Source organism: Denticeps clupeoides, chromosome 10 (assembly GCF_900700375.1).
Source record: "Denticeps clupeoides chromosome 10, fDenClu1.1, whole genome shotgun sequence".
Classification (NCBI taxonomy): domain Eukaryota; kingdom Metazoa; phylum Chordata; class Actinopteri; order Clupeiformes; family Denticipitidae; genus Denticeps; species Denticeps clupeoides.
This window is the reverse complement of record NC_041716.1, coordinates 19998092-20014770: the sequence shown is the minus strand read 5'-3', so window position 1 is coordinate 20014770 and position 16679 is coordinate 19998092. Positions and strand designations below refer to the sequence as shown.

Genomic DNA, 16679 nt, shown 5'->3' with positions numbered 1-16679 from the left:
AAATGAAAAAATGTAATGCTGACATGATTCCATTTTTCTAGTACAATATGATTTCTGCAGAAGCCGTGGCTCTCACCCGACTGGTTTAGATGATTTTTTTTTTTTTGCCCCCATTCTGCCTCTCTGGGTGCTTCTGTGTTAATGAGATTTGTGGGTTAATCCTAGAGGAGTCAGAAATAGCTGTCTAATTTGTCACTCTTAACTCGCCTGTGAAATGCAGCATCCACATCAGCTGCATTTTCAGTTGGATTTGGTTCTCACCTCATCACTGATCAAATCATCCTTTCCTACTAGCCGTTTTTCACTGGCTTTTGGAAACAGTTTGCCCTTCAGAAAGGAATGTGTGTGATGGACTTTTTCCTTTTGACATTTTTTGGGAGACATGAAGACATCTGATCGGAACTTTTCATTGTTACAGTAATTGAATGTGTACTTCAATGGAAAATCATTTTTTTTCACAAAGAAATGAGAGAAACTATTATCAAGACAAGTTCAAGTTTACGATTGACCATGGATTTTCCTCTCTCTTTCTGCATGGTAATTTTTTTTGCTTTATTCTGTTAATTGGCCACTGTACCTGAATCATGAAACAGCTCATTATTGCAAAATGAATTGTTTCGATGATTTATAGAAGCCTTTGTTTCTCCTCTGAGCAGTCTTTGCAATGGCAGTAGATGCCATTTTGCTGACAGGGCGGTTGAGGACAAACCAGTGGTGTTCCTTCTGACTGACATGGAGTCAGGTACACAGCATATTTTCTTGATTAAATGTGTGGCACTGGATTTATAGCAGCAATATTAATATTATAATTTTAGTACAATGCAGTGAGAATTGCACTATAGATAATTAATTGTGATTATAGTTGTGTGTATAGTATATGGTGTATGTTAGTTTATGATAATAATATACAGCTCTATGAAGCTCTATCTACTTAGATTTTATGTATTTTAAATGTTAGAAAAACAGTCACTAACATCTATAGAGAGCAGTCCTGACCGAGATATGTGATTTTCTTTGAAGTTGAATCAAAATGCATCACATCTTTATACTGGACACAGCAATTGTTTTCCTAGGTTTCTCGTTCTTGAGGAACAGTGCTCCCACTGCAAGATACACTGTAGTTGGTGAGACATTGCGCTATGTCATCCCCAGTCACATGCAATGCTCAATTGGTTGTGGAGGACGGGCATGCAAGTATGAGGACCCTAGTCGCTGGAGTGATGATGAACAGGCAATCAAAGGCATCTACTCATCCTGGTAAATGTTTGTTCTCCACTTACTTGGGTACAGTTATAGAGTGCATCCTGATGTCATAAATATTGTCAGCCGTCCATAGCTCATTCTGAAAGACAATAAATATTTAATGAAAATTTTAGGTTTCGTGCTTGTCCACCTAAACTGACCGGTTTGGCAATGAGAGCGTTAATCAGAGATGTAACCAAGAGGTTCAAGGTAGGTCTAGAGGATCTGCAGAGTGTCTTTCCACAGAACAACTATTAGTCACGCACGCCATAAATCTCATTGTGTAGAGAACACTGCACAACAACCTGAACACACCATACCCACTAGGAAGCATGGTGGTGGCATGCTGATCAGAGTTGGTAAGAGGATGGATGGAGTTAAATATAGGCCAGTTCAGGAAGAAAACCTGTTAGTGGCTGCAAAAGAGTTGAGAAATTCCACCCGGACAATCACCCTGAACCTACGGCCAGAGTTGGCCCAGTCAAGGTACAAATTTAAATCTTAATCTTTTTTTAAGCTATTTTGCAAAGATGGGGCAGAGGTTGGCCTAGCAGGTAAGGAAACAGCCCCGTTATCAGAAGGTTTCTGGTTCACTGCTCACCAAGGGGGATGGGTTAAAAGCAAGAGGACACGATTTGTTGTGTCACCGGGTGCATTGTGTGTTTCAATGACAATCACTTAACTTTCCCTTTCAAATTGCAGTCTTTAGATGTGGCAAAGCTGCTAAAGAGACATCATTTTGCTTCACAATTATGTACTACTTTGTGATGTGACAAAAAGTGGAGTTGAGAGAAATGAAGTGCTCTACACATACAAGTTGTTGTCATATAGTTACAGGGTAGGTGATGTGTGCTTATTTACTGTTCACGTTGAGAAGGCTGCAGTGTAGCGTCGTAAATAAATGAGAAAGAATTGTCCTTGTGGCAGATGTATGTACAGACATGTAGAAAGAATCTATAACCTGGGGGGAAGTATAAAACACTGTGGTGTAGTAAGTGGTTGTTCATGCCGTTTTTTTTTCTTATTCAGGGTAACAGAAAACTTGCTTGCCATGGCACGACCATCAACTGAAATTATAGAGAAGTACAGCATTATTGAACAGTTTCAGAGGTAAAAGGAATATGGAGATTTTTATTTAAGTGAATCATTAAATAGGAAATGTTGCACAGCCATAACCTTATATTATATAAATTACCTGTAACTACTGCAAGAATTTGATTATTAAGAAATGTTATTTAAGATCTGCTAAGTAATCTTTGTGTCTGGATGACAATGTCTTCATGAAGGTGTGGCTTGAAGACTGTTATTAACCTGCAGCGACCCGGGGAACATGCCAACTGTGGAAATCCTCTGGAGCCAGAAAGTGGATTTACGTACTGCCCTGAGATATTTATGAATTCTGGAAGTAAGTCATATTTTTGAACCCATGGCTTAGATCCTGGTGCATAAATATTACAGTTTTAAGATTTTCTTTGCATTAAACTCTTGATTAGCCAAACTCAGCAAAATCAATCCAAAATGCCCCAAACACTCTGATCAATCATAATAAAGCGATCATTTTGGTTTCCTTTAAGTTTCTGGTATAGGTAAATAACTTTTTTTTTTTTTCCTCTGATTTCAGTATATTTCTACAATTTTGGATGGGATGATTATGGTGTGGCTTCACTACCAGCAGTGCTAGACATGGTGAAGGTCATGTCTTTTGCTGTTCAGGAGGGTAAACTGGCTGTTCATTGTCATGCTGGGCTTGGTAGAACAGGTTAGTCTGTGGGTTAAACTGGGTTCTGAAACTTTCTGATTTGACCATGTTGATGAAGATATACAGTAGAAGGACAGTAAAATCTGAAATATAAAATTGATTCCCAGATAGAGGCTGATATAAGTGGATTTAGAATGGGATTTAGACTGTACGTGATGGTATAGTAATGAATGAATCCACCAACAGTATTTGTGTAAAATTGTGCATTTTAAATTATACAATAAATAGTCCTTTTTTGTCACAGGTGTGTTGTTGGCGTGTTACTTGGTTTTCACAACCAGGATGACCGCTGATCAGGCCATCATATTTGTACGCTCCAAAAGGCCCAACTCAATTCAGACCAGAGGACAGCTACTATGCGTCAGGGAATTTGTCAAGTTCCTGGTGCCTCTGCGAAATATCTTCAGCTGTGCTGAGCCCAGGGTCCCTGCTGTCACCCTATCTCAGTTTCTCATCCGTCAGAAGAACGTTCTTCACGGCTATGAGGCACGGCAGATGAAATACATGCCAAAGATCATTCAGCTGATCTGCAAAATTCTACCTGACATTGTGGAGAACCGGCAGGTCATAGAGGAGGACGTCCTGGAGGTGTCAGACATCAGCAGCGATTCAGAGGTGTCAGTGTCTTACAGCCGTGTCCAGCACTTCAGTAGACCCTTCATGGTCAACGGTACTTCCATAACATATGGAGTTCCACCCCGTCTTCCTGGACTTCCACAACTGCGTAAGAAAGACACAGAGCCACCGCTGTTCTATGCCAGGAAGAGCCTCAGTTACAGTGACTCTGACCTGCGCAGACTGGCAGAAACACTTAACCTGTCTGAAAACCCCATGGGGGTTCTGGCCGCTCTTCACAGGCAATCCATGTCCCAGGGGATTGTGAATGATGCCAGCGAAGACACACACATTGTCCTCCCTGGGAGTAAGAAACGCCGCTTGTACTCCTCCAACAGCTCCATATGGGAGCTGAAGACCCTGATGGACAAAGAAGAGGGGCCACCGCTCCTGCAGAGCAGGAGGCAATCGGTACTTCAACGCAGCAAGTCAGTAGGGGACAACAACGGCATGGCTGACAACCCGGCGCTGGTGAAAGCCTGGAGGGCCGAGCGCGAGTTGGGCAGGCCTGGTGAAGGGGACAACGGGGAGGAGGAACGCTCAGAGGTCCCCTTCATCACCATCCAGAGTGAACTGACTCTAGAAGCACGTCGGCTTCTAGTAGCCCAGGCCCTTGCAGTGGACCTCAGTCAGGATGGGGAGGAAAACCACAAACAGAGAGTCTCTGCGTGGCAGGTAAGTGTGGTCTAATCCAAGGCAAATCATGCAATTTCATTTGGTTTTCTTACATTTTATTCAGTCGTGTATATGAATCATTGACTTTTTGTTTCAATTACACTGCATATGCACAATGTTTTAAGTGACAAAAGGAGCAGCAGACTTTGTGTCAGTATGTAGAGAGGTGAAAACAGAAATTGTTAAAACTTAATGTCCAAAACTTTGCATTTTCAAACTAGAAAACAGCAATAGTAGATTAGCTGTTTGTGGCTGCAGGCTTGCTTCATCCCTAATGACAGAACGAAATACTACTGACATCACCTAGCTACATCATACATAACACCATGTTATTAGTTATTTCATGTGGGTGCAAACTTTTTCAGAACATTTACATGGATCACTATTTTTTCCTACAATAAAGAAAAAAGATTTGTGTATTTTAGTAAGGCTATACCAGTGCTGCACATTGTTGGATCCAAGTTAGTGAGTCCCCTTGACGAGTGATTACAGATCCTCCAAATTCAAGAAATAAGATAAGTGAATGGCATTAGGCAGAGCTGAACTGTGGTGCTGGCGTCTGGGAGCGACTCTGTCTGGAGAAGGACCCGTTTGTGCTCACTGGGCTCATGTGGTCCTGGCTGGAGCATCTGAAAGAGCCAGTGGTGTCTCTGAGGGATGTCCTGTGCCTGGAAATAGGCGAGCATAACCCACACACCATCCTCAACAGACTGGAGAAGGTTAGAATATTTATTATAACTTTGTGTCTTACATTGTATCTGATGCAGTGTGTCAAATGTACATTTTACTTACAGTGCGTGTCATTCTGCCCATTTTACTCTAGGCCTCCAAGGAGACCATAACATGCATCCTTGAGTGCTTTGCACGTTTACTCACTGTACCTGAGGAGGTGGAAAATGCTTTTCTGCAACGCTTGACAAAGGCTTTCACAAAGGTGTGAGTTAGACTGAACACCTAACATTATTACATTAATGGTGTGTCCCCAACATGTATCTTTGGCATCATTTTCCCAGATTGACAAGGACTCCACAGATGGAAAAAGAGTATATGGCACAATGAAGACAGTTCTGAGGCCGATTCTGGAAGAGATGAGGAAGGCGGCAAGGGTGGAGCTTGAGATTCTTGAAGATCTGTAATAGCCTCATATGTAAATTCACCATTACTTGAATTTACATATGTAATTATGTATAACTAGTATATGAACAAACCAGCCATATTTTGTGCCATTTTGTTGTGTATTTTGCACAATGTCCATTCATTTTTACAGCCTTTACTACATACTCATGTAAGCCTCACTTACAGACATCTCAGTGAAATATATTGTTAATAAAACATAAAAAAATAATACAGGCAAAGGCACGTTTCTGAATAGCTGTTTTACAACTATAAAACATTTTGCAAAGCTGCATTATAGCTAATGTTCATGGGTGTTCCTTCATATTTCAAGAGTTAAAGGTGTATGCCTTTAGTGCGTCTTTCCCATTCACTGACTCCACAGAGCCCACAATGCTGGCATAATCACATGCGACATGGGAAAATCCCCTGTGACAAAAAAAAAGAAAGAATTAAAAATTAGCGATCAAAGAGCTTTTCTAACATGGCCACTGTTAGAATGTATTATTCTGTTATACTCAACCTGGACATAGTGTGTGAGCCTCCAAGCAGGTGGTACCGACTTTCAAGGGTCAGTCCCTTCTCCCCATCATTCCTCCAGGTCAGGACTCGCAATGACAGATCACGAGATGCAGTTACTACCCGGAAACTGTCCTAGCGAGGAGAAAGTCATGAAACCACATTAACACAATTTCTGCTGTGTGGGAAGAAGGTGTTTAAAAGTAAAATCTACGAATAAACCGCACCACACAAAGCGAGGTGATGTGCTGCTGGTGCTCTTTGAAACTGGCAACCAGCGCTCCTTTGACAGTGTAGACTTTCAACTCGTCTCCCACTGCTAGCACAAGGGTGTTGCTCCCTTTAGCTTCCAAGAAAATGTCAGACTGAAATCTATTTAACGCCAACTTGAATGTCTCCACCTGCTGAACTGAGAGTGTCATTTTTTTAATTGTCTAATGTATATGAACATTTAACTTCTCTCCAACCTGCACTGGAAAGAACAACATATTTACCAGAAGGTTCATCATCATATCTAGCCCTTTTCATGACAACATCAAAGACTGAGAGGGTTTTGCTCTGTGAACTCCCATCTCCATGGACCACGGCCACTCTGGCTGGGTGTGAGGGGAGGAAGGCCGCCGCGGTGCATCCTGATACCGGCAGTCTGGTGCTGACTGCCCTCTCTTCAGAGGAACACAACGTCTGAATAAGGAAGACCTGGCGAGAACAGATGTAAGAGTATGTGTGAGTATGAACAGTTGGCCATGAATATCCAAAAGGCTCAAGCAGGCCTGTAATCAGAAAATGAATAATGGAAAAATATCAACATTATTCGGATATAAACAAGTAAGTACCATGAAACAGATGTTGAATTATGAAATGAGTTGTCAAGAGGTCCAGGTAGCTAAGGGGTCTCAAAATCTATTGCAGACTAAATTAAATGGAAGGCCAACTGTATTAATACAATTTTGTGTATTCTAACACCGTTATAACAGTTTAATAAATCATTAAAATGGCATTACATTGTATTACATTATTTTGGTATTACAATGTATTTCTCAGTGAGGTGAATACGCTGCCATCGGTCCAGTATCAGCCCTGAATGCCAAAACTGCTATGAGAAACTGAGGGGTGTTCCAGGATTAATGGGTTAACTAAAGCTGCGAGTCATGGTAGTATTATATGAATTTAGGCCATATTGACCATCCAATGGGTTCCTAATGTCCTTAGTCATGATTTCTATGAGTTATATTCATTTGCTAAATCCAGCTTAGTGGAACGAATCCTGGAAGAAGTCACGACTGGGCTGTTCGTATACCTCAGGGCTCAAATCAACGTTGTCCTTGCTGCCGGTAAAGATCCATTTCTTGTCAGGGGAGGAATGTATGATGTTGAGACTAAACGAGTCAAACACCACGCAGCTTGACAACTTGGACAGTGCTGGACTGGTGAGAGTGTGGAGTGACCCGCTTCCAGTTCCAATCTGGTAACACAGAGACAGTTCTTGTAACACTGTGTGTCCCACAGAACTGTATATAAACCTGGAACAGAAATGTCTGCTCACGGCGAGGTATGAGCTTCCGCCAATGTTGTATGAATGCAGCAGGTTCCGAGGTGACCCCGAGGAGAAAGATGCCACTTCCTGTCCGGTCAGGCCCTCCCATGCTCTGACTGTTCCTACGTCGTCCGACGTGATTACAACCTTATTCTCTGGGTCTACGGTCACAGCACGCAGTGGCGCCTGTGCAGGGCTGGACCACAGCTGGACAGCCTGTAAGACATTTGCTCCTCACTAACACGGGGTTCTACAGGGTGGAGTGGCAGCACCTACAATCCATTACGCCCACCTGCTGAATGTCCCATGCTCGCAATGTACCGTCACTAGACGCACTGCAGACGACCGAGCGGTGGTTCCAGAACTCGGAGAGGGCGTCGCTTCCAGACAGGTAAACAAAACCCACAATGCTGCCTGAAACATGAACTCATTTCAAATCATAGACGTGAATCCGATAAATGCCATTCCACCTTATTACAAGTACCGGCATGAGCCCTGAGAGTCTGGCAGGTGTAGTCAGCACTGCTCTCCATGTTCCTCTCCAGCTGGGAGCGCCGCAGGTAGTATGCTTTCCAGCTCTTCTTCTTGATGGTGGACAGGAACTGTGCGACATTGCAGAATCCCCATCGCTGCAGACACATTTCCCTGAACAAGGCGTTCGGTCAGAATAAAAAAAAACAACTACCTCTTCAGAACAAACCACAAAAAACTGAAATGGGCCGGGAAGTTTTCTACATAACTTTCTACTCACCGCCACAGCCATGGGGTCTCTGCAGCTCTGTGCCATGCCTGTTATAAAAAAAAAAATAATACAGTGTCAGGAAAACATTATAACATTATATTATTCCGCCATAATTTGCCCAGCGACCTTGCAGACGCTGGCCGCTTCATTTAACTCTTCCCCGAGCAGAAAGGAGAAGATGTGAAGCAGACAGTCGAAAGGTAGATCTGCCAGGGAGTTCTCCATCTCGCACCTGCCTGGAGCGACTTCCTGATGTCAGGTCTCGACGTACGGTGCGGCTGCAGGGACAAACTTCATTTTTCAGAACTCTTTTTTTAATGCATAGCACTATTTTATTGTGACTATAAATGTTCAATTACATATCTAATATATATAAATGCTCGTTTATTAATTATTTTTTCGCTAAAAATAATTATGATTATTGTTTATTTATTTTAAAAAGTTCTCTGGAAGGTGCTTGGTAACTCTTATATTTAGTATTTTCCCAATTCCTGCATAGTCACGCTGCCCAAAAGGACAATCGAGATTTAAAACTCAATTCAGTGTGTTTATCACAGATGCTTTGGTGTTTATATGTATTATTATGCGGAGCCGATTGTATAAATGCAGCGATTGCAGTTCAACGCTAATTACAGCAGGTGGCGCAACGTTGCGGAAATTAAACGCGCCACTGGATACAAAAATAAGTTTATTACCACGACATTGTAAGTACAGACTTTTATGCAAAGTATAATTACATTTATAAATTGCAGTTAGATTTATTCTAAGTACAATTAATATAACGATAGTAAATTGACAGTTGCAAACCTGTCCTTTTAGGTCAAGATGTCCCTGTATCAGAAATGCTGTAACCTGCAGGATATGTTTTTCAGTAATTAAGGAAATTCAGGGAGAAGGAGTTCTTCGCACACCTTTACCGTCGTTCCGCGCGTGAAGCCGGTGGCGGTGCGTGGTGCGTGAAATTCCTCGCCCGGTCCCGAACACGCCCCGCTGCTGTGGGGAGGTATATAGTTTTAGCGGCGGAGCGCGTTACAGCAGAACATGTTCGCGCCTCGCCAAGACTCTCCGGTACCTGTTGGCCCCATCTGCCGCCCGGGCGCTCAGGCGAGCTCGGACCCACGCACCGCGGGGACATTTATGGGATTTAAAAACGCGCCCCGGGATTTACGCACGCGTGTCTGGCGTCGGCTGAACCACCTTTGCAGATGATATTAGTATCGATTGGTTTTTACCGCAGTCACTGTATTTAATTGAAACAAGGTAGTCATGAGCAGAAAAACACGGCGCTGGATATTCCATATATTTCTTTGCCTGGGAATAATATACTTGAAAATAGGGTAAGTTACGACCCTGCACATTATGCCATATATATATATATACACACACACACACACACACGCGCACACACACACACACACACACACACACACACATAGTGTTTCATAATGAAAGGTTTTTCATAATGTGTTCGTATGCCTGGATATTTGCTACATTATCTGATAAACACGTATATGGCCACATGAGGATCATTTTGAAGCTGTTATTTCGAAATTGGCCCAGTTTTTTATGTCCAGACTGCACTAAGACTACACTACTGCTTTTAAGTCACAAACTCCCTGTTGAGTGTTTAGTTGTCTTTAAGTTTAACTAAACTTCACTAAACTCAAATGTCTTAAATTTCATATTTTCATATAAAGACAAAATGTTTGTGACCCTGTTGCATTTGGGTGTGTGTATATATATATATGTGTATGCATGCGTGTGTGTGTGTGTGTGTGTGTGTGTGTGTGTGTGTGTGTGTGTGTGTATATATATATATATATATATATATAGGTGTTGTGCTCTCTTAATCCATCACTTATACTTGTTTATTTGGGGTAGTAGTAGCCTAGTGGGTAACACACTCCCCTATGCACCAGAAGACCCAGGTTCAAATCCCGCTTACTACCATTGTGTCCCTGAGCAAGACACTTAACCCTAAGTTGCTCCAGGGGGACTGTCCCCTGTAACTACTGATTGTAAGTCGCTCTGGATAAGGGCGTCTGATAAATGCCGTAAATGTAAATGTTTATTTGATTATTTTATCTTGAAACGGTCCTGCTCACTTACACTCCGCCACGTCTCCCTGCAGCGGGTTCTCTTCTGTGGTGGCTCTGGGTGCGAGTGTGATATGCAACAAGATCCCCGGACTGGCACCGCGACAGCGGATCATCTGCCAGAGTCGCCCCGACGCGATCATCGTGATCGGAGAAGGAGTCCAGATGGGGATCAACGAGTGCCAGTACCAGTTCAGAAACGGCCGCTGGAACTGCTCTGCGCTGGGGGAGAGGACAGTCTTCGGGAAAGAACTGAAAGTGGGTATGTTACACAACTTCACACAACTCTTCAATGTTTGTTGCATAAGTTGATTTAGAGAGTCGGTTTTATGGGTGGTAGTAGCCTAGTGGGTAACACACTCCTTTATGAACCAGATGAAACAAATTCCCAGGTTCAAACCCCACTTGCTACCATCGTGTTCCTGATCAAGACGCTTAACCCTGGAGGTCTCCAGTGGGACTGTCTCTGTAACTACTGGCTGAAAGTTCATGCATGCGATATGGCAGTTATGATGCTGCAGTATTTCTGCATTGTGAAGTAACAAAAAAAACATCATATCCAGTCCAAATATCCAAAACATATCCAGTCATTTGATGTCCTCTGTAGAAGCGCCTTTAATTCCCAATCCGCTGTGCTGTCAGGAGGAGATCCAGGATGTCACAGTTGTAGCACATCACCAGCGTATGGCAGGAGTTGCATCCACATTACACATTTTATAACATCAAGGGAGATAAATGTTCACATATTATTCTGTATCCAATAATAAAATTGTTCCTTTAGGGTGATTGTAATTGTTTCCAGGGTACTCTGCCCCTGTTCTCAACCAAATTCTGTACCTGGTCAAGTCTGAATGAGGCAAAAAGAGTTTACTCATGACAGTGGAAGGAGGAAACTGGAATCTCAAAGCAAGAACAAAATTTAAATAAATCAATATCCATGCAGTATCAAAATATCAAAGAGTCACATTCTGAGATCAAACAAGATACAGTGCGTTCTAAAAAGGATGAATAATTACAACATTTAACATTTTCTTTTGCGTTGAAAAGAAAAATCAAATATAGGAAACGTTTGCCTGGAACATACGCCTAGAACAAAAGACATTTTGTCCTCAATAGGCTGTTTTGAGACAGGAAAGTAATGAAGCATTTTGATTGAATTTTGTGTGTGCGTGTGTGTGTGTGTGTGAGTGGTTTATAGGACAGTGCACCGTAGCTTCCTCATCCTTTGTCCCTTTGTAAGATGGGCGAAACTCTGCCCCGCTCTGCAGACTGTATTTGATGTAAAAGTGAGGTAATCCTCTGAGGTACAGTATCAGGAACAGTGAGGGTGAAAGAGCTCCTTTGATTGTCGGTTGCTCCGGAGAGCGCAGTCTCACGAGGCCGTGCATTCACAGCTTTTTATTTCTGCTTATCTGTGGATTGCCTTTGCAGTACCACGAGTATAAGTTACAGTACACTGCAAGATGACAATAGGCGATGGTGGAGTCAGAGGAGAGGAAGGTTGTTCTCAGTGCTAATGACTTGCAAATTATGCTGCAGGGACTTTTGGACATTGAGCTCATCTGATCTCAATGTACGTACTGTGCTGTCTCACAAGCAGTGCAGGGAACATGATTAGGAAAATTATTCAATTAATGTCTGAGGTTTGTAGACAGTAGACAAGTACAAGTGGACAACTGTGGCATTATGGCCTAATCAATGACTAAAAAAAGGAAATACACATTAGTTACTCATTACAGCTATGCATCCAGTAATTAACTGATGGGCGTTTTGTATACTTTAGATGAAATCAGACAATGAAGATAATTAATAAAAGTAAATCCATAATGCGGCCTTATTGCTCAGGGAAAAGAAAATGGTGCACTGTCCATGAGATGTAAATGATTTATTAGAGAGATAACCCCGGAAATCAGAATGTCTGCCCAGTCACTTCCTGAAAGGCTGGACAAAGCCTGCCAGTCACTGCGGGGATCAATATCTGTTCAACAGTGTCCATATTCATATCGAAAGTAGAGCTGGGTGAAATTAGCATTTTTAAAATGAATCTGGTACTCCTGTGATCCAGACTAAAATGATTCTCTACCATAGGAAGTAAAGAAGCCGCGTTCACCTATGCCATCATCGCGGCCGGAGTGGCTCATGCCATCACAGCGGCCTGTACCCAGGGCAACCTGAGCGACTGCAGCTGTGACAAGGAGAAGCAGGGATTTCATGGGCGTGGAGACGGGTGGAAGTGGGGCGGATGCTCGGCCGATATCCGCTACGGCCTGGGCTTCTCCAAGGTCTTCATAGACGCAAGGGAGATTAAACAGAACGCTCGCTCTCTTATGAACCTGCACAACAATGAGGTGGGACGGAAGGTAAGTTCCAGAGAACCTTGCAATATCTTCTCATTGTCTTCTCCAATGGAGCCTCAAAATCCAGAATATCTTTGCACATCTGATATCTTTTTGTGGAACATTTTTAGAATACTTTGATTATTGTTTTATGTGATACAGACACAGTCGCAACAATATTCCTGCCAATACAGGAAAATATATTTAACCATAAAAAATACCCTCACACATAGTCTTCAGGTTTACTAGGCAACATGGCCCCATTTTCCACTTATTGTCAGTCAGGCGTATTTTCCAGAATGGTAAGTGGTTAATTGAAGGTCCCTTCATGTTTGGAGACGACTCTTGCTGGCAGAGAACCAGAGGGCTTTGCGCTTGCCACTGAGTGCCAAAGATCCTGGACACTATTGAAGTTTAATTACTGAACTGGATTAGCATAAGCAAACCCAGAGTCCGTGGCTATGGTGTTGCATTCATTATGTCATGTTGCTTGTAAAACCTTGCCAAGGATTAGCCGCCATCTGACGGTGGGAAGCTGGCTGAAGATCTCTTCTTTTACTACAACCTAAACCTGTACGTCTCAATAACTGTCTCAAAGACCTGAAAGGACTGAAGCAAAAATCCTACATCTCCCAGAACCCTTCTTTATGGCCAAAATCATATCACTGAATCACTACTCATATAGACTTCTGACCAAAAGATCATTTCTTTAGGCAAAGTAATTGATAGGCAGAAAAGATTTATTGTATGTTAAAGCTTTCAGGTCATGGCTGTGGATATTCAAATGGTAAGAAGTCTGATAGGCTTGATTGAGTGATAATGGATACAAGGCTTTCAAGCAGCTCATGTAGATTGCTTAATGAGAAGTTAAACACTTTGTCCGCACTGCCAGGGAGAAGCAATTGGTTGCGCAGCACCACTTAACCATATTATGTGCCTCAGCTCAGATGCTGTGGGACTGATGCACTTCAGCTATTCTGCTGGTCTCAATTCATGTCGGCTTATCTGGGCACTTCAATTGCTTTTCAGTGAACTGTCTGCACTGAGGAGTTGATTCTGTCTCGTTTTTTTGTCCTCTCTGGTGAGGGAGCTCTTTGTGCCCATGTACCCTACTTTATTTATGTTAATCAAAATAATGACACAGCACCCACCATTTAATTTTGTGTAAGTTTGATTAAGAGTGCTTGCAAACATTTTAATTTGACTTGAAATTGTATTAAATCAAACTTTTCAGTCAGACCAACACAGTCAAGCTTCTCCTACATGTACACTGGAATTAAATTGGACTGGGTGCTCTGCACACACTCGCCAATTCCCTCTCTTGGATGTGACCCAGATGTGCCATCAGGGATAACATTGCATCTCATATGCAGCTTGAGTTAAATAAAAGGCCATTTTGCCACCAGATATGTGGTTTGCCAATTGCTTTGGTCTGTGACTGGAAAACTAGAGTAAAATCAACCCCACTTGTTGTGGAGTCAAATTCATGTATACTGGGACAATGACGGGATTAAATGATTGTGCTGATTGTTATATATGATAAAAGTTATGCTCATATGATGCTCATATGATAAATCAACAAACACTTACATTGCTAATGCCATTCAGTACCCTTCAGAATCTTAACAATGAGATTATCAGTACATACCAAACTCGTTTAATATTATGATGTGGAATAATCAGACATCTAATTTATTCCATCATGCAGGTTCTGGAAAAAAACATGCGCCTAGAGTGCAAGTGTCATGGGGTGTCAGGATCGTGCACAACCAAAACCTGCTGGGCTAAGCTTCCCAAATTCCGAGAGATCGGTTTTGCCCTAAAAGACAAGTACGGCCAGGCTGTGCATGTGGAGCCGGTGAAGGCCACCCGGAACAAGCGGCCGACGTTCCTCAAGATCAAAAAGCCCTTTTCCTATCGCAAACCCACTGATGCTGAGCTGGTGTACATCGAGAAGTCGCCCAACTACTGCGAGCCGGACCTGGTAACAGGAAGCGTGGGAACCCAGGGCCGGATCTGCAACAAGACGCTGCACCACAGCAGTAGCTGCGACCTGATGTGCTGCGGCCGGGGCTACAACACGCACCAGTACTCACGCAAGTGGCAGTGCAATTGCAAGTTCTTCTGGTGCTGCTACGTCAAGTGCAACACCTGCAGCGAGAGGACAGAAGTCTACACCTGCAAATGAACAAAAAAGCTTTTGTTGTCCGTTGTCCTGATGTGTGCATGACAAACCCTCCATTGACTGGGTGTTTGTGGAGCATCTATAGATGTTCTGTTGGTAGATTGTCATTTGCACATGATCACTGGGGTGGAAACCATGAATTCTGATGTCTTATCGGTGTAAAAGTCTCTTTAGAAGAGCCCTGCGAGATGAATCTGGTTCCCTCTGCAAGGCTGGATTAGAGGAGTTCTCATTGACTCTATGAGAAGAACTTGTGGGATAGGCATACTTAAAAAAAAGGCAATGAACTTTAAGGGATACTAATTTATTTTTTGAGCAAACTACTGATTTTATGACATGTAAATCTTAAATGCTGAGTTTAAATGCGGAGACAGGGAAAACGTCCCTGCACAGAATGCTGTTTATTTCTTTGTGTATAGCATGGAAATAACACTGGAACTGGTGATCAGCTACTGAAATACTGTGTCCTGATGATTTTTTTTACTTCTACTGCTGCTAGTCTGGAAGGTAGCATATGCTGTGATTTAGGAGTAAGGATAGTGGTTATACCGCCAATCAACAACAGAATCATGATCAACCCAGACACCTGATACTGAAACTGTTAGCTAAGAGTTTATATTTGTGAAAGATTATTTTTATAAAAATGTTTTATTTATATTTCATAGCTTGGGTCGTGTGCTTTTTTTTTTTTTTAAATGTTAAAAGCTAATGATGGAAATCCAAAATGTTCATAATCCACGAATAGAGGTATTAAACATTGCTGCTCATTTGTCTGTATCGATTTGTATTAAAAATGACAAAACATGAATAATGCTATATCTTATTTGAACAAGCTAAGAGAAATCATATTAAATTATTTATTGTTGTTTTAATATGAGCGTTTATATAAGCTTCTAAAATTCATTTCTGCTCATTCTGTTGTTGCAAAATTCCGATTGTTAGGGCTTTATTTGTTAGAGTTTCTATAGCCTGAAAACTGTGTGTGAGTGTGTGTAGTAAAACCTTGATAATTAGTCTAACAAGACCAACAAATTATGCAAATGTATGATGCCTGAAATGAACCCAGTGGGTGCTTGAGTTCGACTGGATCCCAGTTGAGGGCTGCCCGCAAGTGAATGAATAAAACCCAGGGAGGGGTTGGTGCTTTAATGGTGGTGTGTTTATGTAATTAATGAGTTTTTTAGTTTTTGGTGGGTGTCACGGTGATGACTTGCTCAGGCAAGAGGAGTGGGAGCTGTCAGGTGATGGATGATGCTGACATCTGCTTCATTCAGCCCTTCTCTGTCAGTTGCTACAACAACTCAGCAGTGCTCAAGAAAATGTCTCCTCATGTCCAAGAGAAACCAGGATACCCCTCAGTGAAATGTTAACTATGCAGCAGTTTGCTCGGAACTGAGCAAGACAGTAAAAAGCCGGTTTGTATCTATAATGGGTGATGCAGATTATTAGAAAATCTGATATATTCTGATATATACATCAATAACTAAATTGGCTGAAAAATGCTATTGCGCCTTCTTGAAGAAGGAACAATTTCCCGTATTTGGGATGTCTTTCAGGGTGTTAATAGAACCTGTTTGGTACCGCTCCCTGGCTGGAGACTGGAAAGGAACCTTTCGCGTTCTGAAAGATGTGTGAACATGAAAAGCCTGTAAATAGATTTATTTGGCTGAATGACCATGCCGCTGTCATGAAGTCTACTGTTCTTCTCCACTTTCGCTGATGTAATAAAACACTTCTCCACTGGCTTCTCGCCACGTGCTTAAAAAACATGTCAGCCAGTGTGTGTTTGTGCTTTTCCCAGCTGTAATCCGCCTAACGTCATATCTCCTTTCTCATCAGCAGGGCCTATTTCCTCTGATG

At 42.3% G+C, this 16679-nt stretch overlaps 3 protein-coding genes across 7 annotated transcripts; 2 read left to right on the top strand and 1 right to left on the bottom strand.

The window, feature by feature from the left end:
- Positions 1-156: 156 nt before the first annotated feature.
- Positions 157-5646, top strand: ptpdc1b (protein tyrosine phosphatase domain containing 1b). 3 transcript variants are annotated; one of them, XM_028992752.1, is made up of 10 exons: positions 157-537; positions 657-742; positions 1074-1257; positions 2272-2352; positions 2529-2647; positions 2864-2959; positions 3246-4291; positions 4825-5010; positions 5115-5225; positions 5305-5646. In XM_028992752.1, exons 2-10 carry the CDS (start codon positions 733-735, stop codon positions 5425-5427), a joined length of 1956 nt encoding a protein of 651 aa, XP_028848585.1. In that variant the 5' UTR covers positions 157-537; positions 657-732; the 3' UTR covers positions 5428-5646. The 3 variants fall into 3 exon arrangements, with proteins under 3 accessions (XP_028848585.1, XP_028848586.1, XP_028848584.1); XM_028992753.1 differs by having other exon boundaries at positions 159-537; positions 1153-1257; positions 2864-3001; XM_028992751.1 differs by having other exon boundaries at positions 159-537; positions 2864-3001.
- Positions 5513-9150, bottom strand: fbxw12 (F-box and WD repeat domain containing 12). Of its 2 annotated transcripts, none has more exons than XR_003750974.1 (11): positions 9010-9150; positions 8329-8480; positions 8212-8249; positions 7945-8105; positions 7753-7874; positions 7470-7676; positions 7224-7388; positions 6418-6622; positions 6151-6332; positions 5928-6053; positions 5513-5833 (listed from the first exon to the last, which is right to left on the bottom strand). XR_003750974.1 is itself a non-coding variant. In XM_028992754.1 (11 exons), exons 2-11 carry the CDS (start codon positions 8425-8427, stop codon positions 5734-5736), a joined length of 1410 nt encoding a protein of 469 aa, XP_028848587.1. In that variant the 5' UTR covers positions 8428-8480; positions 9010-9148; the 3' UTR covers positions 5513-5733. The 2 variants fall into 2 exon arrangements, 1 of the variants encoding a protein (XP_028848587.1); XM_028992754.1 differs by having other exon boundaries at positions 5928-6058; positions 9010-9148.
- Positions 9024-15516, top strand: wnt7ab (wingless-type MMTV integration site family, member 7Ab). Of its 2 annotated transcripts, none has more exons than XM_028992757.1 (4): positions 9024-9539; positions 10334-10556; positions 12387-12658; positions 14343-15516. In XM_028992757.1, the coding sequence occupies exons 2-4, from the start codon at positions 10373-10375 to the stop codon at positions 14820-14822; spliced, it is 936 nt and encodes a 311-aa protein (XP_028848590.1). In that variant the 5' UTR covers positions 9024-9539; positions 10334-10372; the 3' UTR covers positions 14823-15516. The 2 variants fall into 2 exon arrangements, with proteins under 2 accessions (XP_028848590.1, XP_028848589.1); XM_028992756.1 differs by having other exon boundaries at positions 9025-9539; positions 10334-10560.
- The last annotated feature ends 1163 nt before the right edge of the window (positions 15517-16679 follow it).